This window comes from Bombina bombina, chromosome 1, assembly GCF_027579735.1.
Source record: "Bombina bombina isolate aBomBom1 chromosome 1, aBomBom1.pri, whole genome shotgun sequence".
Classification (NCBI taxonomy): Eukaryota; Metazoa; Chordata; class Amphibia; order Anura; family Bombinatoridae; genus Bombina; species Bombina bombina.
In genome coordinates this window covers 487,748,253-487,771,143 of record NC_069499.1, presented here as the reverse complement: position 1 = coordinate 487,771,143, position 22,891 = coordinate 487,748,253, and the positions used below count along the sequence as shown (strand labels likewise).

The window sequence follows — 22,891 nt, the reverse complement described above, 5'->3', positions numbered from 1 at the left end:
ATTGGGAGATGACTGTAGGGTGCGCACCTCACGGGACAGAGACTCTTAAGAGGTGGACGGCTCAGTGGTATCAAACATATTAACTTTCTTCGACATGATTACTTTATCAAGGCATGTTGAACATAATTGAGCAGGTGGGTATACCGTGGCATCCTCACAATATAGACAGGTATTAGACTTAGGTAAAGAGGGAGTACCCTCTAACGCATCAGAATCCTCCATAGCTTGCGCTAACAAAGCAGACTATTAATTAATAAGAAAAAACGGCACCTTTTTACCCCCAATGGCTGGGGCACTCACCACCTCCTATGACCCAGGCCAAACAGAGAAACCGCTTCTTCTCTGGTAAACCACACGGTCAGGAAAGAGGAAGTAAGTGTGACCACACCCAGTCACATGGTGCACAATGCAGGACCGCTCCTGCTATAATAGTAAAAAAGTGTGCCAAGCCTTTCAGGCTGCGCAGCTCCCAAAAACTAAAGTAAAAAAAAAACAAAAAAAACTGTACATTCCAACATCCGTCTGAGCCTCATCTCACACATGTCGCAGCGCAATCAAATAAAACTTATGCGATTAATCCCTTCTGTTCAATAATCCCCCTCCGGACATATTAACCCTCGATTCCATACAGATAAAAGGAGCCACACTGTGACCCTGTCTTCTTGCATTATCATATGTGTAAAAAAATTAAACGATCTTACCGGAATCTATGCCGTGGAACAGAAACACAGCCTCTCAAGTTTGACAGTCTTGTAGCATCACTCCTGACATGGACTTGTGTGATGGAAGCAGGCAGTGAAACTCGTTAACACTGATTGCTTAGGAGCTGTTAATATGAGTCAGGATGTGTTCTCAGAAAGACTCTCCCTGCATCTCCAGACTCTAACATTTGTCAATGCTCTCACTGAGAGGCTGACAAGACTACTTAAAAATATACCAACAAGAAAGAGTGTGCTTAAAAAGCAAACTACACTTATGAAAAGAATAATTATTGCCAAGTGACCGATCTAATTTCTATAATTGATAGCAATATGTACATAAAAATTGCAAACTTCACTATGTGAAAGTATGATGTCACAAATAATCATTAGCTAGTTGTAGTACTTATATATATTAATAATAGTGGCAGGAGTGATTTATTTTACTTCAATAAATCACTCCTGCCCCTATTATTAACATATATAGAAGTTGATAGTACTACAACTAGCTAATGATTATTTGTGACATCATACTTTCATATAGTGAAGTTTGCAATTTTATGTATATATTGCTATCAATTATAGAAATTAGATTGGTCACTTGGTAATAATTATTCTTTTCATAAGCGTAGTTTGCTTTTTAAGTGCACTCTTTCTTGTTGGTATATTTTTTTGTATAGCTTGAGATTTAGGGATAATTCTCATTTAAAGAGCTGCTATAACTACTTATATTGGGTATTCTTATTCTTAAGACTACTTAAAACTCCAGTCCCATTTCGAAGGGTAGATACCCTTCATAATGAACTACTCCGAATCTTCTAACACTTCTCTGCCAACCTCCTGTGACGAAAGGCAAAGAATGATTGGGATATGAGGGAAGTAGGGGAAGTAGGGGAAGTATTTAAGCCTTTGGCTGGGGTGTCTTTGCCTCCTCCTGGGGGCCAGGTTCAGTATTTCCCAACAGAAAGGAATGATGCCGTGGACTCTCCTCATATTAAGATGGAAATTAAAAGGGACACTCAAATCAAAATAAAACTTTCATGATTTAATTTTCAATTTAGTTCCATTAAAAAAATGTGCACAGTATTTGTATATTTACACTTTTTGAGACACCAGCTCCTACAGCGCATGTGCAATAATCCACAGAATATGCATATATGCATTTGTGATTGGCTGGTGGCTGTCACATGATACAGGGGGAGTGGAAATAGACATAACTGAAAAAAATCTACTACTTATCTCAAGTTAAGACAAAGTGCTATTGCATTTTTTCATCCTCCATTTGCTGATTATGCAAATCTACTGTACTGTATTTACTGGTCCTTTAATCATGGGATATTGTGGGTATACTTAAAGGATAAATATGTTATGAAGGGTTTTGAGAAAGGATTTCTAGAAATAAAGATTTTCTTTTTGCACTAGAACTTTTGTTTATTGCCATCTAAAGCAACTTGGACATTCAACACACCAAGCACTACTAATGAGTTAGGAGTTGCATAATTGACCATTTAGAATTTACATATTTTTTTATTATTTTTATAAAATAAACTAACAATAGTAGACAAAATAGTAAAATTTTATCACAGAAAATGTGTAATTAATTTCACAACTATAGTGTTTAATAGTGAATTTAATGAAGATTACCTCTTCTGGGCATAATTCATGAGTACAGCTCATAAAATGTGTGCAGATGAGTGGAAATGAGATTGAATATCTTGACTGGGAAGGGAGTTCCAAACACTGCTGAAACATCTTCTCAAATGCTCGACTGTAAAAGCTGTTTATGTAAAAAGCAAAAGTGTTAAAAAGGTCCACAAAAACACATTAGTACCGAGATCCGTCTATTAAATAAATCTATCTTCTTTCATGTATATGGTCCCCTCCATCTTAATTTTTTAATCTGCACGCGTTTCACACAGCATGCCCTGCCATTATGGAAAAGAAAACAATGCTAAAAAGGACAGTACATATCACAAGCCTACACTTTCTAGATAGCTCTTCATAATTTGCGTTTGTTGCTGCTGAAGCTAAAACATTTCATTTTTGTTAACACAATAACAGTGGCAAGCCTTGATCTCTCCAGCCTTAAGTGGAAATTGGCTCCTTCACGTAAGGAAAGTGGTTGGCTGAGTGCGACAATTGAAAAACCACTGCAGCAAACATTCATACTGCTGATATGTTAATCCAGAGTCCTCTCCTGGCCCTATTTAATGCGTATACTATCCAACTGATTTTACTGACCAACCAGCTAACACCTAAGCAAATATTAAGCTAAAATGAGCAAATATTACATTTTTGTGGCACAAATTATTAAATCTTTAGTTAAATGAATCAATAAATTTCTGTTTTGGATTGTTTAAATAACATTTATAAATAAAAAAAAATTATAATCTTTCAAAGTATCAATCACAAGGTATTTACTGTCCCTTTAAATGTTTAAATATCTTACCAAAATATGGAAAGGTCTGAGGTTTCCACTAACATCTCTACTAAAGAATCCACCATTTTTGTATGGAATATTATTGTGTTCATCATCTTTCCAAGTTCCCGGTGGTCTGCAAGGCTCAGTGATGCTTTAGAAACACTCGTATAAGCCTAAGAAACCAGAAAACACGTTACAGTTGCTGAAAAAATGTTAAAATGTATCATATGTATTAGTTAGAATAAGGCGTTCATGATCTGAAGGCTAGGAGATTCAGGAGTAATTTGAGGAAGCAGTTCTTTACAGAAAGGGGGATTGATTCATGGAATAAATTTCTACAAGTGGTAAAAACAAACACTGTGGGGGATTTTAAGAATGCCTGGGATAAGCATAAGGCTATGCTACGAACTATAGTTTATAATTTAAGGAAAAATAAAACAGATTTGCTGGGCTTATGGTTCTTATCTGCCATCAAAATCTATGTTTTTTTTAACAAATCAAAATTGCTGGGCACAATAGAGTTCACCAGATAAATAATACCTTCAATAGGTACTGTTTTAAAGCCGAAACTTTTAACCCTTGATTATTTTTGACTGGTAAATGTCTCCCTAATAATTATTTGGGTGAAAAGAATGTAAGATGTAGAGTACTTGATTACTAAAAGTTTAGAAAAAACAACTAAACAGTTGACCACATCCAGAAGATGAAATAGGATTATGTTCTCTGCTGTTTATCCTTCAAAAAAGGAAAAAAACTTTCTGCTATGTCAAGGCTTCATTATTATTGGAAGGCATGGACAAATGATACAGGGAGGTGTGCACTTTGTTAGGGCACGTTTCAGCTAAAAGCTGCTAGAGATGGCACTTAGCAGGTATTAATCTATATAGTACGGTCATCTCAATCAGTTCTTAAAGGGACATTATATCAAAATCAGAAGTAGCATACAGCTAACGCTTTACATATTAGAAGCACTTTGTACGAATGGGTTTTAAATATAGTAGAAGTATTGTTACCCCTGGTCTCTTCCCTTACGGTAGTTTAGCCCCAATTCTGCTCAATTCATCATAAAACATACCAAATAAAAAAAATTATCTCCACGCCAAAATATAAATAGATGAACACATTCATAGGTGTAAATCTATGATACATTTATATCCTTTTCATGCAAGCACATATTACTGATTTTGGACTAATGGTCCTACTGAGCTACAATTTTATCAATACCTAAATCGACTAGTACAAAACATTGCTTTTGTTTGTCATGAACAAAAATATATATATACTCCCCCTTAACCCCTTAACGACCGAGGACGTGCAGGGTACGTCCTCAAAAAAAAGGCAGTTAATGCCTGAGAACGTACCCTGCACGTCCTCGGTGTGGAAAGCAGCTGGAAGCGATCCTGCTCGCTTCCAGCTGCTTTCCGGTTATTGCAGTGATGCCTCGATATGGAGGCATCCTGCAATAACCCCCCTTGGCCATCCGATGCAGAGAGAGCCACTCTGTGGCCCTCTCTGCACCGGACATCGATGGCCGGTATCGTTGGTGGGTGGGAGCTTACGTGGGAGGCGGGTGGCGGCCATCGGTGCGCTATGTGGAGTGGAGGGGGGCGGGATCGGGGGGCGGGAGCTACGGGGGCGCGCACGGGAGCGCGCGCGTGCACGGGGGTGGTGGGCGGGCGCGTGCACGGGGCGGGAGCGGGTGGGAACCGCTACACTACAGAAAAAAAAAAGTTAAAAAGTAAAAAAACAAAAAACAAATGCAATCTAAGGGTTTTGGAAGGGGTTGGGGGTTGGTCTCGGTGGGGGGGGAAAGCTACACTACAGAAAAGGGAATTTAAAAAAAAAAAAGGCTCATTTTGTTACAAAACTGGGTACTGGCAGACAGCTGCCAGTACCCAAGATGGCGCCCATTATTGCAGAGGGGAAGGGTTAGAGAGCAGTATGGTGGGGGATCAGTGAGGTTGGGGTCTAAGGGGGGATCCTACACATCAGCATATGTAAATATGCTTTTTTTTTTTTTAAAAAAAAAAGGGCCAAATACCTTTTATTTTAGTACTGGCAGAGTTTCTGCCAGTACTTAAGATGGCGGGGACAATTGTGGGGTGGGGGAGGGAAGAGAGCTGTTTGGGAGGGATCAGGGGGTCTGATGTTTCAGGTGGGAGGCTGAGCTCTACACTAAAGCTAAAATTAACCCTGCAAGCTCCCTACAAGCTACATAATTAACCCCTTCACTGCTAGCCATAATACACGTGTGATGCGCAGCGGCATTTAGAGGCCTTCTAATTACCAAAAAGCAATGCCAAAGCCATATATGTCTGCTATTTCTGAACAAAGGGGATCCCAGAGAAGCATTTACAACCATTTGTGCCATAATTGCAGAAGGTGTTTGTAAATAATTTCAGTGAGAAACCTAAAATTGAGAAAAAATTAACGTTTCTTTTAATTTGATCGCATTTAGCGGTGAAATGGTGGCATGAAATATACCAAAATTGGCCTAGATCAATACTTGGGGTTGTCTACTACACTACACTAAAGCTAAAACTACCCCAAAAAGCTCCCTACATGCTCCCTAATTAACCCCTTCACTGCTGGGCATAATACACGTGTGGTGCGCAGTGGCATTTAGCGGCCTTCTAATTACCAAAAAGCAACACCAAAGTCATATATGTCTGCTATTTCTGAACAAAGGGGATCCCAGAGAAGAATTTACAACCATTTATGCCATAATTGCACAAGCTGTTTGTAAATAATTTAAGTTAGAAACCAAAAGTTTGTGAAAAAATTTGTGAAAAGTGAACAATTTTTTCTATTTGATTGCATTTGGCGGTGAAATGGTGGCATGAAATATACCAAAATGGTCCTAGATCAATACTTTGGGTTGTCTACTAAAAAAAAATATATACATGTCAATGGATATTCAGAGATTCCTGAAAGATATCAGTGCTCTAATGTAACTATCGCTAATTTTGAAAAGAAATGGTTTGGAAATAGCAAAGTGCTACTTGTATTTATGGCCCTATAGTTTACAAAAAAAGCAAAGAACATGTAAACATTGGGTATTTCTAAACTCAGGACAAAATTTAGAAACTATTTAGCATGGGTGTTTTTTGGTGGTTGTAGATGTGTAACAGATTTTGGGGGTCAAAGTTAGAAAAAGTGTGTTTTTTTCCATTTTTTCCTCATATTTTATAATTTTTTTTATAGTAAATTATAAGATATGATGAAAATAATGGTATCTTTAGAAAGTCCATTTAATGGCGAGAAAAACGGTATATAATATGTGTGGGTACAGTAAATGAGTAAGAGGAAAATTACAGCTAAACACAAACACCTCAAAAATGTAAAAATAGCCTTGGTCCCAAACGGACAGAAAATGGAAAAGTGATGTGGTCATTAAGGGGTTAAGAGAACCCAGGGCTGGGAGGGGGATAGTGGAGGAGACACGTTAAAACAACCTTGCTTGATCATCAGGAAAAGAATACATTGTCCACTGAGGGCCCTAACAGTCATCTGAGACCCTAAATGAGAGAATGGCCACAGTCACAAATTTCCATAGCAATACAAAAATGACCACAAACAGTACTGACAAAGGAATGACCAGAACCTTGTATCTTCTGGAAGATGTAGTGAAAGGTTACAAGCTGAAGCAGAATATCACTATCAACTCATGCTACCATACCCTAAATAAGTAGAAATAAAATAGACACCAGCATGAAGTGTTTGTATGGGTTTTTTGCATTATGCAGGTGTTTAAACATCTTCTTAGAGTAATTTTGATTTATCAAGTACCTCAGTTCAAAGCATAAATCTTACATTGTGTAAAAAGCTGTTTAAAGAATGTTGGCAAAGACTTCTGATACAAATTCCTCAGCTTAAGAACTTCTGTATTACATTTGTAGCTGTTAAAATGCTTTGTAGAGATTTCCATTACTTCAATGAGTGGGATGTGAAAGCATGTCGGCACATCTTTCAAAGCATGGTTTCACAATTATCTCAAACCGAAGCTAAATACCCAGATACGTGGACTTCTAGTAGTTTATTTTTTGCTTCTTGAAAGGAGACTAAGCAAAGCTCAGCTTGTTTTTGTTGAAACCATTAAGCATTTTGTTGCAAAGCCTCGTGGTTTGCAAGCCAACAATAATAGAAGTAGAAGCCATTCTGCAGTAGCAAACACATTCACAGGTCAAACAGACAAAGTGCTATTCAGCTACTGTTGCAGATGTTCATATACTTTAGTCTGCAGACACATCTCTTATTTCATTTTAGAAGGTGTTTTATTGTCTTGCAAAATGATGATACACGTAAAAAAGTGGCATTTAAAATGTATTGTATACAGTTTACTCTTTCAGCATTGTTAAATTGCAAACGATACGCATACTTAACAATCCAGCTGTAAGCAAAAATATAAATTAGCATAATAATAAACCAGGGGTATAAATAAAAGTACATGGCATCTACAGGTGAAAAAAAGAATTTAAATACATTTAAGCTGAGTAAATAATGAACAGCAGCTGCACAACAATATATTTTACCAAAGTATATCCTATATTGGAAAAATCTAAAAATTATTTCACGCTTATCCTGTATGCTGCAATTATTTTTAACTGCAATGTTTCTTAAATAAACTGCGTATTGCTTTGATGCAGTTTAGTAACACCAGTGAATGATATTGATTAGCAACACCTTCCTATGATGCGATTGTAAGCCCTACACCAAAACAAATAATGTACAATAATATATAAAGCAATGCATGAAATACATTTTCTTCATAACCCAGACTAATTTCCTACCTATATATGCTACCTTAACAGAACATGAAACCCCCAATTTTTCTTTCATGATTCAGATAGAGCATACAATTTGAAAAACTTTCCAATTTACTTTTGCTATCAAAATTCTTCTCCAGCCCATCCTGGAGAAAAGATAAGATTCTGGCAACCTTAACTCTGTGCCAGGAAAAACCACGCTCTTCACACCAGAATAAGTAGGTCCTCCACACCTTGTGGTAGACACGCAGAGTAACTGGTTTACGAGCTCGAATAAGAGTATCAATGACACTCTCAGAGAAACCTCTCTTGGCTAAGACTAAGCGTTCAATCTCCACGCAGTCAGCCTCAGAGAATCTAGATTTTGATTAACAAATGGACCTTGTATCAGCAGGTCTCTGCAACAAGGTAAGTTCCACGGAGGAGATGAGGACATTCCCACTAGATCCCCGAACCACATCCTTCGCGGCTACGATGAAGCAATCAGGATTACTGATACCCGCTCCTGCTTAATGCGGGCCACCACTCGAGAAAGAAGCGGTAATGAAGGAAAAAGATATAGGATTTTGAACCTCCAGGGCACTGCTAGTGCATCTATTAGATCCGCTTGGGGATCCCTCAACCTCGACCCGTACCTGGGTAGCTTGGTATTGAGACGGGATGCCATGAGATCTATCTCTGGTGTCCCCCACTTGTTGCATATCTCTGCAAACACCTCGCGATGGAGAGACCATTCCCCTGGATGGAAGGATTGTCTGCAGAGAAAATCTGCCTCCCAGTTATCCATACACGGAATGTGGATCACTAAAAAATGAAGAGCTGTGGGCCTCCGCCTTCTCCAGAATCTGAGATACTTCCTTCATAGCCAAGGAACTTCTCCCTCCCCCCCCCCCCCCCGATGGTTGATGTAAGCCACCAAGGTTATATTGTCTGATTGCAATCTGATAAACTGGGACAAACCAAGAAGTGGCCAAACCTTCAAGGCCTTGAAGATTGCCCGTAGTTCCAAAAATATTGATCGGGAGTCCACAACCTCTGTGCCTTCCTGGCACCCCAAACAGCTCCCCATCCGGATAGGCTTGCGAACGTAGTCACAATCTCCCAGGATGGTCTTAAAAAGCATGTCCCTCGGGACAGATAATCTGGACAGAGCCACCAAGAGAGCGATTCTCTCAAACAGCTATCTAATACAATCTGTTGAGACAGATCTGAATGATCGCCGTTCCACTGCCTCAGCATGCACAGTTGTAAAAGTCTGAGACGGAATCTGGCAAAAGGAATGATGTCCATGCAGGACACCATGAGACCAATCACCTCCATACACTGAGCCACAGAGGGACTCAAGGAGGTCCGGAGGGCAAGACATGCCGAAGTTAGCGTACAACGACTCTGGTCTGTTAGAAATAGCCTCATGGATATGGAGTCTATTATAGTACCCATGAATTCTACCCTGTTACTTGGGATAAGAGAGCTCTTTTCCAAGTCCAAGACTGAGAAGGGACTCTGAGTATTCTTCCGTAAGACAAAAAGATGGTGTTTGCACTAGAATATCATCCAAGTATGGGGCTACTGCAATACCCTGAGTTCGGGCAACGGCTAGAAAAGCCCCCAGAACCTTTGTAAAGATTCTTCAAACGGAAGGGCAATGAACTGGAAGTGCTGGTCCAGAAATGCAAACCTCAGGAACTGAAAGTGTTCCCTGTGGATTGGAACATGAAGGTAAGCATCCATCAGATCTATAGTAGTCATAAACTGGCCTTCCTAAATCAAAGGGAGGATCAACCTTATTGTCTCCATCTTAAAGGAAAGGACAATGAGAAATTTGTTTAAGCACTTTAGGTTCAGAATTGGGTGGAAAGTTCCCACCTCCTTTGGGACCACAAAAAGGTTTGAATAAAACTCCAAACCTCTTTCTTTGATACGCAACGGGACAACAACTCCTAAGGAGGATAGATACCGAACGCACCCTAGAAAGGCATCCCGCTTTTCTGGTCTGCTAGACAGATTCTAGTAAAAGGAATCTGCCCCTTGACAGATGAGATTTAAAGCCTATCTTGTATCCCTGAGACACCACCTCCAGGACCCACAGATCCTGTACGTCCTTGAACCAGGTATCTGAAAAAAGAGACAGTCTGCCCCCTACATGATCCGATCCCAGATCGGGGGCCGCCCCTTCATGCCAATTTGTTTTTGCCGTGCTTCTTATTCTGCTTGGATTTATTCCAAGACTGAGCCGGCTTCCAAGTACTCTTGGGTTGCTCGGGCTTGGAGGATTGTTGCCGTTGGGATTTGTCAGAACAAAAGAAACGAAAGTTAGAAGATTGTCATCCCTTAGACTTGTTCTTTTTATCTTGCGGTAGGAAGGCACCCTTGCCTCCGGTAACCGTAGAAATAAAGGAGTCCAGGCCTTGACCAAATAAAATCTTTCCCTTGAAGGGAAGAGAAAGGAGTCTGGATTTAGAAGCCATATCCGCAGACCAAGACTTCAACCAGAGCGCCCGGCGGGCTAGGACTGCAAAGCCAGAGGCCTTTGCATTTAGGCGAATAATTTGCATGTTCGCATCACAGATAAAAGAATTAGCAATTCTCAGAGCTTTAATTCTGTCTTGAATATCCTCGAGGGGAAACTCGACCTCAATGAGTTCCGACAAAGAGTCGCACCAGTAGGTAGCAGCTCCAGCAACCGCGGCAACTGCAGCCGCCGGTTGAAACAAAAATCCCAAATGTTAAAACATCTTTCCATTTTCTTATCCATCGGATCTCTGAATGAAGAACTATTCTCAAGAGGTATAGTAGTACGTTTAGCAAGCATAGAGATAGCACCATCCACCTTAGGAATGGAGCCCACAAATCCAGTTGAGAGAAGTGCTCAATTTCAAATTTCCTCTGCAGAAGGAGGCTTAGACGCTAAGGACTCCGACCCAGAAAGTTCACCCTCTGAAGCTACAGAGGTTAACTCATCGGATAACTGGGACATAATAGCTAAATCCGATAAATATTAAGATGACCCCGGGTCAGGAGAGCTATGTTTAACCTTTCTCTTGCGTTGTTAGAGTGAGGTAATGCACTGAGGGCCGCAGACACCACCGTTTGTAACTGCCCGGCAAAGTCCATATTGAGTAGGCGTGAAAACCACGGCCTCCTCACAATATAAACAGGTATGATTTAGTACAGAAGGAGTACCTTCTAACATGTCAGAGTCCTCCATAGCTCAGGTTATACCCACAGGAGGACACAAATAAAAACGTTTTTTATTATAGAAAACTGCACCTTTATACTCCTAATGGCTGGGGCACTCACCACCTCCTAGACCCAGACAGTTAACAGAGGAAATGTTCTCCTCAAATTCAAGTCTCAGCTGGAATGGAGGAAATGAACATAGACCACACCCGGTCACATGGAGTGCAAGACAGTACTTCCCCTGTTATTACAAATACAGCAAGTAATAGGAGCTGTGCAACACTTTCAAAAACGAAAGTGAAACCTGTTTGTTCCAGCCAAAAAATCAGCCCAGGAAAAAATCACACAAAGCAGCATGTAAATAATTAATACACTGATTAATTAACCCCAACTGTTCAATAAACCCCCTTCAGAGGATATTAACCCTGGATCCGATCAAGGTATAATGGAGCCACAATGTGACCCTGTTATAGCATTTTATGTCTAAAAACACTGCCTCTCAAGTGTGACAGTCTTATAGAAGCGCTCCTGACATGGACTTGAGTGAGAGAAAGCAGGCAGTGAAACTCGTCAACAATGATTTCTTAGGAGCAGTAGTCTCGATGGTTTTGCAGAAAAACTTTCCCTACATCTCTAGACTCTAACTTTCATCAATCCTCTCACTGAGAAATTGACATGAATATTTAAAACTCCAGTTCTATCTAGAAGGGCAGATATCCTTTTCAGGACTCTCCGAATCTTCTGACACTTCTCTGCCACCTCCTAACGTGATGAAAGGCAAAGAATGATTGGGGTAATGAGGAAGTGGGAGGGATATCTAAGCCTTTGGCTGGAGAGTCTTTGCCTCCTCCTGGTGACCAGGTGTTGTATTTTGCAACAGTAAGGAATGAAGCCGTGGACTCTCCCTATCTTAGGAAGGAAAATACATTAAAAAATGTCTTAAAATTACATGCTTTATCTTAACAATGCAAGTTTAATTTTTGACTTTCTTATTCCTTTAGTTGCAGACATACATTATGTATGCAGAGGTCTGCTTACATTTACAGATGAACGTCTCAGAAATAACTAGACCATGGTTTTATTTGCTCAATAAGAATATAATCCTCATATAATGTCAATTGATATTATTCCTCTAAACTGCAAATCTAATTCTTTCTGCTAAAGCTTCTTAACATAATGGAAATTCAATGAAAATACCAGACGTCTAGGCATGTGATTCTTAATCAGGATATGCCACTGAGCAAAATTAGGACTCCATGGGAATTTTGCTTTTCTTTTGCAAGTTGTGAAATATTGTCTATATACGGCTTAGTTTATAGTATTTTATAACATTACATGAAAAGGGACACAAATACTGTTGTTTTTTTCATTATTGCATCGAAAATAGGACGTTTTAAAATGTATTAGATTTTTCTAAAACTGATGTTCTTCTACTGAGAAAATTACACTATTTTTTTATGGGAGTGTCACTGTGCAGGAGCAGAGCTGTGGGAGTTTTGCATATCAGCTACACTTCTGAGACATTCAAATTTTGCAATGGAGGTAAAATCACAGATTAATTTCCTTCATAATAGTAATGCCATTTATTAAAGAGGATTATATAATTCATCATAACCACAAAGTGCTAGTGAAATCCCATAGATTTTCCTGTGAGTTTGCCTTTTTGACTGCAAAACTGGGACTTGAGAGATTTTAGCCAATAAGATAAGTGCATCCATGTGATTAGATCCAAGAAATCAGTGAATACATAAGGTTGATGTATAATTATATAAAAATAGTAAATGTGGAAATAGTAAGGGCGCTCAAAGCTTAAGATACCTCTAGTTAAGTATAATATTTATATATCAAATATTTGCACATATACTAAATGACAAGGGAAACTGAATAAAATAATAAATTACGGTATATATTTTATTATCTAAAACAACAGTGTGGAGCTAAAACAATAGCAGCTAAAATATAGGGACGTCTCCCTTACTTATATCTAAGTATTTATAAGTGCTAAGCTTAGAACAGATCTAGACATTGATAGCTTAAATCTAGACAAGAGTAAAAATCAGATGAATATCAAACTGCCAAATAGCATAAGATATAAAACTTATATAGTCCGTAGTGGAACAGATATAACAACTGATATTGGTGCTTAAGACCCAGATGTAACAGATTGCTTTGTGGGAAATGATTACAGACTTAATGCGTAGTTATTGTTCATATACAAGTACAGAGCAAAGGGAAATTTTGCTTACTTCCAACCTTAAATTCTAGCGACTTTCATATCTCTCTCATTGTGGAGTTTCAGTCCTGTGTGACTGTATCTTGCTGGTACCTTAATAGAGTCCTTAAAGGGACACTGAACCCAAATTTTTTCTTTCATGATTTAGATAGAGCATGCAATTTTAAGCCACTTTCTAATTTACTCCTATTATCAATTTTTCTTCGTTCTTTGCTATCTTTATTTGAAAAATAAGGCATCTAAGCTTTTTTTTAGGTTCAGACCTCTGGACAGCACTTTTTTATTGGTGGATGCATTTATCCACCAATCAGCAAGGACAACCCAGGTTGTTCACCAAAAATTGTCCGGCATCTAAACTTACATTCTTGCATTTCAAATAAAGATACCAAGAGAATGAAGAAAATTTGATAATAGGAGTAAATTAGAAAGATGCTTAAAATTCCATGCTCTATCTGAATCACAAAAGAAAACATTTGGGTTCAGTGTCCCTTTAAGGAGAGATGTTCCGTTGTGTACTTCTGTCTGGTAGTTTGAGAATTTTCTCCTTGTGACTTTAGCGTCTTACGTCACAGATTACACTCTGGGGGCTCGTCCTCGCCTGACCAGCCGATTTGCTCAAGACTTTTCTATAATCTGCCCCTCCGCTCTTTGTTGTATGCGGAGACCTTTGTAGTGATATTTTGTATTTGAAGCTGGCTCTTCGTGCTATGCACGCAAACTTATTGACAATGATAAGTATAGAAAAAAGTTCATAAAACAACCCGAGTTGATGGATAATACGTAAAAGATGGGTCATTGAAGAATAGGATTGATTGGTACTAATTTCGACGCGTACCAGCAAGATACAGTCACACAGGACTGAAACTCCACAATGAGAGCGATATGAAAGTCAGCAATATTTCCCTTTGCTCTGTACTTGTATATGAACAATAACTACGCATTAAGTCTGTAATCATTTCCCACGAAGCAATCTATGTTACATCTGGGTCTTAAGCACCAATATCCTTTATTATATCTGTTCCACTACGGACTATATGAGATTTAAGCTATCAATGTCTAGATCTGTTCTAAGCTTAGCACTTATAAATACTTAGATATAAGTAAGGGAGACGTCCCTATATTTTAGCTATTATTGTTTTAGCTCCACACTGTTGTTTTAGATAATAAAATATATAATTTTTTATTTTATTCAGTTTCCCTTGTCATTTAGTATCTGTGCAAATATTTGATAAATAAATATTATACGTAACTAGAGGTATCTTAAGTTTTAAGCACCCTTACTATTTCCACATTTCCTATTTTTGTACTCTACGAAGGATCTATTCTGCTGTAAGGTGTATGATATTCTATTACCTAGAGGATTATTAGATAACTTTTTTTCCGTATAATTATATACTTTGTCATATTATATATCTGCTTTTTCAAAAGTGATGGTGTCACATTAACCATATTCTCAAGATAAACATGTGAAAATGTAGTACAGGGAGCCCTCAGTTTACGCCGGGGTTAGGTTCCAGAAGAAATGGTTGTAAATCGAAACCGTTGTAAATTGAAACCCAGTTTATAATGTAAGTCAATGGGAAGTGAGGGAGTTAGGTTCCAAACCCCTCTCAAAATTATCATAAGTAACACCTAATACATTATTTTTAAAGCTTTGAAATGAAGACTTTAAATGCTAAACAGCATTATAAACAGTATCAAATAATAACACAACACAGAATATATAGTTAAATGAACAAAAACATTTGCTAAACTGCATTATAAACCTTATAAAATAATCACACAACACAGACTTTACTTGCATTTTTCTGCAAACAGTTCTTTCTATGCATTCCTATCTGGACTGATTTATAGACGGGAAGATCGTGTTCCTATGAAAGCTGCTCGATAGCTCATGTCTAGCTAGACTAATTAATTCCAGCCTGTTTATGTGCTTGGGTTTGCATATCTTTGCTGCAACACAAGCAGACAGCTCCAACTACTGGCAATTTTAAATCAATGCAATGCTTCTCAATGCTTTTCAATAGCAATCACATAACTGAAAAAAAAAGTTGTTATTCTGAAACGGCGCAAATTGAACCAGTGTAAATCGAGGGCCACCTGTAGTGAGCTAATCAGTAAGGAAGATAATTTTGACTTCTTTGTATATAGACTGCCTTATTTACTTAAAGGGACAGTCTAGCCAAAATTAAACGTTCATGATTCAGATAGGGCATGCAATTTTAAACAACTTTTCAATTTACTTTTTTCATCAATTTGCTTTGTTCTCTTGGTATTCTTTGTTGAAAGCTAAACCTAGGTACGCTCATATGCCAATTTCTAAGCCCTTGAAGGCTGCCTCTTTTTTCAGTGCATTTTGAAAGTTTTTCACAGATGGACTATGCTAGTTCATGTGTACGATATAGATAACATTGTGCTCACAAATAAAAAGAGAGAAGCGCTCAACCTGGGAATGAACAATAGCATATTAGCTTGTTCTATGGCTAGTTACCACCCAATACCAGTTAATCCCTCTTTGAACGAGAGAAACAGCAAAACCCCAGACATACGTTTCGGCCTACTGTGGGCATCGTCAGTGAGGTGCAGCCATATCCCTCTTAGCACACTGAGCAACGGGTCCACGTCTGGATTACCACATCACAATTAGGGAAACTTTCCCAAGTGTCATAATTTGCATAAATAAAAAGAAAGAAGCACTCAACCTGGGAATGAACAATATCATATTAGCTTGTTCTATGGCTAGTTACCACCCAAGAAGCAGCCTCTTTTTGCTCAACATGTGCCTTTTACAGAGAAGAACTTTCCTGCAGCATATCAGTCTGATCCTGACTTCACAGTGCAGTCAAGCCCCGAAATATCAGGCAATCCCACTTTGAAGGAGAGAAGCAGCAAAACCTCAGACGTACATTTCGGCCTATTATGGGCAACGGGTTCATGTCTGGATTCCCTGGATTCCCGCAAAAAGAGGCTGCTTCTTGGGTGGTAATTAGCCATAGAACAAGCTATTATGTTATTGTTCATTCCCAGGTTGAGCGCTTCTCTCTTTTATGCAAATTATGACACTGGGGAAGTCTCCCTAAGTGTGATGCGGGAATCCAGACGTGGACCCGTTGCTCAGTGTGCCTAGAGGGATATGGCTGCACCTCACTGACGAGGCCCACAATAGGCCGAAACGTACATCTGGGGTTTTGCTGTTTCTCTTGTTCAGAGAGGGATTGCCTGGTATTTCGGGGCTAGACTGTACTGTTAAGTCAGGATCAGACTGATATGCTTCAGGAAAGTTCTTCTCTGTGAAAGGCACACGTTGAGCAAAAAGAGGCTGCTTCTTGGGTGGTAATTAGCCATAGAACAAATTATTATGCTACTGTTCGTTCCCAGGTTAAGCGATTCTCTTTTTTTATTTATGCAAACAGTGTGCTCACGCCTGTGGTTTTATTTAGGAGTCAGCACTAATTGGATAAAATGAAAATCTGTCAAAAGAACTGAAATAAGGGGGCAGTGTGCAGAGGCTTAGATAAAAGGTAAACACAGAGGTAAAAATATATTAATATAACCGTGTTGGTTATGCAAAACTAAAGAATGGGTAATAAAGGGATTATCTATCTTTCCCTTTTAAAAAAGGAGTAGACTTTCCCTTTTAAAAAAACCAAAACAATAAATGTATATTTTATTATTCATCATCGCTTCTACATTTTAAACATACCTGCAATCGAAACCAGTCCAATCTCATTCCTCGGAAGTCAAAAACCTCTCCATCTTCCACTGAGGATAAAAGAAATGACGTTGAAATTGAGCAATCGTAATATGGTTATACATCACGAAATTGCTTTTTTCTAAATATCGCATTTTAAGCAAAAATACCAGATTGGAAAAAGCTTTCAAACTAAAATGAACATAATACTGCAATAACTCCACTCAGGAGCAGCAATGTGTTACTCTCTTATACGTGCAGTACACTTTCTATAGTGAATATCTCTTTAACAGTTTAAATGGACATATTGTAAAGAATGATAAAGGCAGATTATCATCTCCATCTTTAGCACTTGTGTACAATGTATATAATTCATTAGTTACGGAATAATATTTGTAATAGGTTATATACATTTTGTGTATTTCTAGCACCTATCATAAGTTCTTGCATACTCTAAAACTCTGTCCCTTTGAGATTTTATTTATATTTTATCTTAGCATGACTGCGCCCCAGTGCACCACAAGAGGTCCAATAAAGACATGGTTTGAGAAGCTTGATGAGGAGGAACTTGAGTGACCCATACAGAGCCCTGACCTCAACATCACTGAATAAATTTGGGAAGCATTGGAATGCCGATTGCGAACCAGACATTCTCATCCAAACTCAGTGTCTGACCTTACTAATGTTGGCTGAATGGGCACAAATTCCTAGACACATACCAAAATCTTGTAGAAAGCCTTTCCAGAAAAGTTACAGCTTTTCTAGCTGCAAGGGGGGGAGCAACTCCATATTAATGCCCTGGTTCTGGAATGTGATGTCCAACAAGCTCATATATAGGTGTGATGGTGTCATGGATCGTTCCACCTTTATTCACTTTTGCTATTATTTCTCCTATACCACCTTAAATAGTAATTAGGATTCCTGACCTCTATAAAACCTCTAACCTCCATTACACCTTTGCTGGTTTATTGAAGTGTATGCCTTAATCACCTCATCAGCTATTACCTTATATCTTGAGATTACAGATTCTTCTCCTAACAGCAGAGTTTGTTTCTAACCTGTAGGTAAACCGATTCTCTATCCACGGACTCGCTCTAGCAAGCAGCGCTGATGTCATCGGACCTCGCCGGTCCTCCGCTTCCAGCCACATTAGCACAAAGGCACGGGACTTCCGAAGTTCAGCTGGAAGCAACCGAGCGGACAAGATCTGAATACCAGCAATCCTTCATAAGCAACAAGGGGCTTGTGAGTACTGCAGTCTATCAGACTTTATATTATCCATTGCTTGGGAGTTGTAGCTTGCATTTATCTACAAATCCGTTGCCACATAACTTCTCTGCTGTTCTATCTTGTATCATAGTTTGTGTACTTGGTAACAAGTTGTATATTCAAATATAACCACAGTTTCAGTATACATTGAATAACCTTCAGCTTTATATTTCCTCTTTAGACCTATGCCTATTAATCTTAGTCATTTATACTCCTAATATATTCTGGCTATTTTATATTAGGCTAAATCATTTAATTTGTATTAGACTTTGTTTCCTTGCTAATGCTAGCAAATATTCTAATAAATCTGAAACATCCCAAACTTAACTACCACTGGTCTGTTCACGGGCACATAGTGTGACAACATTAAAGGGACAGTCAAGTCCAAAAAAAACTTTCATTTTTCAAATAGGGCATGTAATTTTAAACAACTTTCCAATTTACTTTTATCAACAATTTTGCTTTGTTCTCTTGGTATTCTAGTTGAAAGCAAACCTAGGAAGGCACATATGATAATTTATAAGCCCTTGAAGGCCGCCTCTATTTTATTTGCTTTTCATAGCAGGGGAGAGCAAGCTCATGTAGGCCATATAGATAGCATTGTGATCACGCCCGTGGCTAGTGGCAGACACTGCACTAATTGGCTAAAATGCAAGTCAATAGATTATAACTAAAAGTCATGTGATTAGGGGCAGTCAGGAGATGCTTAGATACAAGTTAGTCACAGAAGTAAAAAGTGTATTAATATAACAGTGTTGGTTTTGCAAAACTGGGGATTGGGTGATAAAGGGATTATCTATCTTTTTAAACAACAAAAAATCCGGTGTTGACTGTCCCTTTAAATAGTCACGTTTGATCATTACAGATGGTAAGGTATCCGCATACTGTTGGTCATATAGTGTTAAAAGAGTCAAGATAGTAGAACATGCCCAACATGAAACTCAACTGCTCTAGAAAAGTACAAAATGTACTAGGTGTTAACAGCCAAAAGGTAACCCCTGAAATTACACTACAGTCCACAAACTCCTGGAGAAAACTTTAGGTATATTATCACATGCCAAGGGCTGAACAACAATGGTCCCAATGGCTGTAGGATGTCCAGACAGGTAGCAGCAGAACTGGGAAAGTGTATGTGTGTGGTGGGGGGGGGGTCCCTGAAAGCTTTTGGGAACCACTACCTTTCAGTGGGCAGAAGGCAAATACAACAAACAGAAAACATAGAAGAAAAAAAAATACTGAAAATTGATACCCAATACAGGTTCTACGTTGCATTAGTCATATCTAAAATGAAATGTGTGATATACCAAGCACTTACTATTAGAAAACAACTGAAAAGTAATTACACGTCAAATCGCTTTGAAGAGTTCTTACCCTGTTTTACACTTAGAGAGGTCATGGTGTTTACAAATGACGACATAATGATGGATTCATCCTCAGGGCAAACTGATAGATTCTATGTGGGAAGAAGATCATATCACAATGAACAACACATGTCAAGCAATGCTTTTTTATCTCATTATTTTGAATACAGTGTCCATAAAAGCAAATTAATTACATTTTCATAGTTTTTGGAGAAGCTTTCTCTTATGTATTAACTTAACATATCTGACAATGAAGTCTCATGACCTCCTTTGAGAATTGTAAAAATCAACATATCAGAAAGGGATGAAAACAGCAACTATGTGTACAAATAATTGAATATTCTAAAAACGCTCAGCAATACAACTTTTACAGTAAAAACAGAATTTATGTTTACCTGATAAATTACTTTCTCCAACGGTGTGTCCGGTCCACGGCGTCATCCTTACTTGTGGGATATTCTCTTCCCCAACAGGAAATGGCAAAGAGCCCAGCAAAGCTGGTCACATGATCCCTCCTAGGCTCCGCCTACCCCAGTCATTCGACCGACGTTAAGGAGGAATATTTGCATAGGAGAAACCATATGAAACCGTGGTGACTGTAGTTAAAGAAAATAAATTATCAGACCTGATTAAAAAACCAGGGCGGGCCGTGGACCGGACACACCGTTGGAGAAAGTAATTTATCAGGTAAACATAAATTCTGTTTTCTCCAACATAGGTGTGTCCGGTCCACGGCGTCATCCTTACTTGTGGGAACCAATACCAAAGCTTTAGGACACGGATGATGGGAGGGAGCAAATCAGGTCACCTAGATGGAAGGCACCACGGCTTGCAAAACCTTTCTCCCAAAAATAGCCTCAGAAGAAGCAAAAGTATCAAACTTGTAAAATTTGGTAAAAGTGTGCAGTGAAGACCAAGTCGCTGCCCTACATATCTGATCAACAGAAGCCTCGTTCTTGAAGGCCCATGTGGAAGCCACAGCCCTAGTGGAATGAGCTGTGATTCTTTCGGGAGGCTGCCGTCCGGCAGTCTCGTAAGCCAATCTGATGATGCTTTTAATCCAAAAAGAGAGAGAGGTAGAAGTTGCTTTTTGACCTCTCCTTTTACCGGAATAAACAACAAACAAGGAAGATGTTTGTCTAAAATCCTTTGTAGCATCTAAATAGAATTTTAGAGCGCGAACAACATCCAAATTGTGCAACAAACGTTCCTTCTTCGAAACTGGTTTCGGACACAGAGAAGGTACGATAATCTCCTGGTTAATGTTTTTGTTAGAAACAACTTTTGGAAGAAAACCAGGTTTAGTACGTAAAACCACCTTATCTGCATGGAACACCAGATAAGGAGGAGAACACTGCAGAGCAGATAATTCTGAAACTCTTCTAGCAGAAGAAATTGCAACCAAAAACAAAACTTTCCAAGATAATAACTTAATATCAACGGAATGTAAGGGTTCAAACGGAACCCCCTGAAGAACTGAAAGAACTAAGTTGAGACTCCAAGGAGGAGTCAAAGGTTTGTAAACAGGCTTGATTCTAACCAGAGCCTGAACAAAGGCTTGAACATCTGGCACAGCTGCCAGCTTTTTGTGAAGTAACACAGACAAGGCAGAAATCTGTCCCTTCAGGGAACTTGCAGATAATCCTTTTTCCAATCCTTCTTGAAGGAAGGATAGAATCTTAGGAATCTTAACCTTGTCCCAAGGGAATCCTTTAGATTCACACCAACAGATATATTTTTTCCAAATTTTGTGGTAAATCTTTCTAGTTACAGGCTTTCTGGCCTGAACAAGAGTATCGATAACAGAATCTGAGAACCCTCGCTTCGATAAGATCAAGCGTTCAATCTCCAAGCAGTCAGCTGGAGTGAGACCAGATTCGGATGTTCGAACGGACCTTGAACAAGAAGGTCTCGTCTCAAAGGTAGCTTCCATGGTGGAGCCGATGACATATTCACCAGATCTGCATACCAAGTCCTGCGTGGCCACGCAGGAGCTATCAAGATCACCGACGCCCTTTCCTGATTGATCCTGGCTACCAGCCTGGGGATGAGAGGAAACGGCGGGAATACATAAGCTAGTTTGAAGGTCCAAGGTGCTACTAGTGCATCCACTAGAGCCGCCTTGGGATCCCTGGATCTGGACCCGTAGCAAGGAACTTTGAAGTTCTGACGAGAGGCCATCAGATCCATGTCTGGAATGCCCCACAGTTGAGTGACTTGGGCAAAGATTTCCGGATGGAGTTCCCACTCCCCCGGATGCAATGTCTGACGACTCAGAAAATCCGCTTCACAATTTTCCACTCCTGGGATGTGGATAGCAGCCAGGTGGCAGGAGTGAGACTCCGCCCATAGAATGATTTTGGTCACTTCTTCCATCGCCAGGGAACTCCTTGTTCCCCCCTGATGGTTGATGTACGCAACAGTTGTCATGTTGTCTGATTGAAACCGTATGAACTTGGCCCTCGCTAGCTGAGGCCAAGCCTTGAGAGCATTGAATATCGCTCTCAGTTCCAGAATATTTATCGGTAGAAGAGATTCTTCCCGAGACCAAAGACCCTGAGCTTTCAGGGATCCCCAGACCGCGCCCCAGCCCATCAGACTGGCGTCGGTCGTGACAATGACCCACTCTGGTCTGCGGAAGGTCATCCCTTGTGACAGGTTGTCCAGGGACAGCCACCAACGGAGTGAGTCTCTGGTCCTCTGATTTACTTGTATCCTCGGAGACAAGTTTGTATAGTCCCCATTCCACTGACTGAGCATGCACAGTTGTAATGGTCTTAGATGAATGCGCGCAAAAGGAACTATGTACATTGCCGCTACCATCAAACCTATCACTTCCATGCACTGCGCTATGGAAGGAAGAGGAACGGAATGAAGTATCCGACAAGAGTCTAGAAGTTTTGTTTTTCTGGCCTCTGTCAGAAAAATCCTCATTTCTAAGGAGTCTATTATTGTCCCCAAGAAGGGAACCCTTGTTGACGGAGATAGAGAACTCTTTTCCACGTTCACTTTCCATCCGTGAGATCTGAGAAAGGCCAGGACAATGTCCGTGTGAGCCTTTGCTTGAGGAAGGGACGACGCTTGAATCAGAATGTCGTCCAAGTAAGGTACTACAGCAATGCCCCTTGGTCTTAGCACAGCTAGAAGGGACCCTAGTACCTTTGTGAAAATCCTTGGAGCAGTGGCTAATCCGAAAGGAAGCGCCACGAACTGGTAATGCTTGTCCAGGAATGCGAACCTTAGGAACCGATGATGTTCCTTGTGGATAGGA

At 39.5% G+C, this 22,891-nt stretch overlaps 1 protein-coding gene across 1 annotated transcript in view; it reads right to left on the bottom strand.

Annotated features, from left to right (window-relative positions):
- Positions 1-22,891, bottom strand: part of NCKAP1 (NCK associated protein 1) — a 472,154-nt gene that overhangs the window by 212,396 nt on the left and 236,867 nt on the right. The window contains exons 14-17 of the mRNA XM_053698543.1: positions 19,631-19,712; positions 17,003-17,061; positions 3,148-3,293; positions 2,343-2,475 (exon numbers count right to left, since the gene is read on the bottom strand). Of these exons, the coding sequence (XP_053554518.1) occupies positions 2,343-2,475; positions 3,148-3,293; positions 17,003-17,061; positions 19,631-19,712 (420 nt within the window). The remainder of the gene's footprint in view (positions 1-2,342; positions 2,476-3,147; positions 3,294-17,002; positions 17,062-19,630; positions 19,713-22,891) is intronic.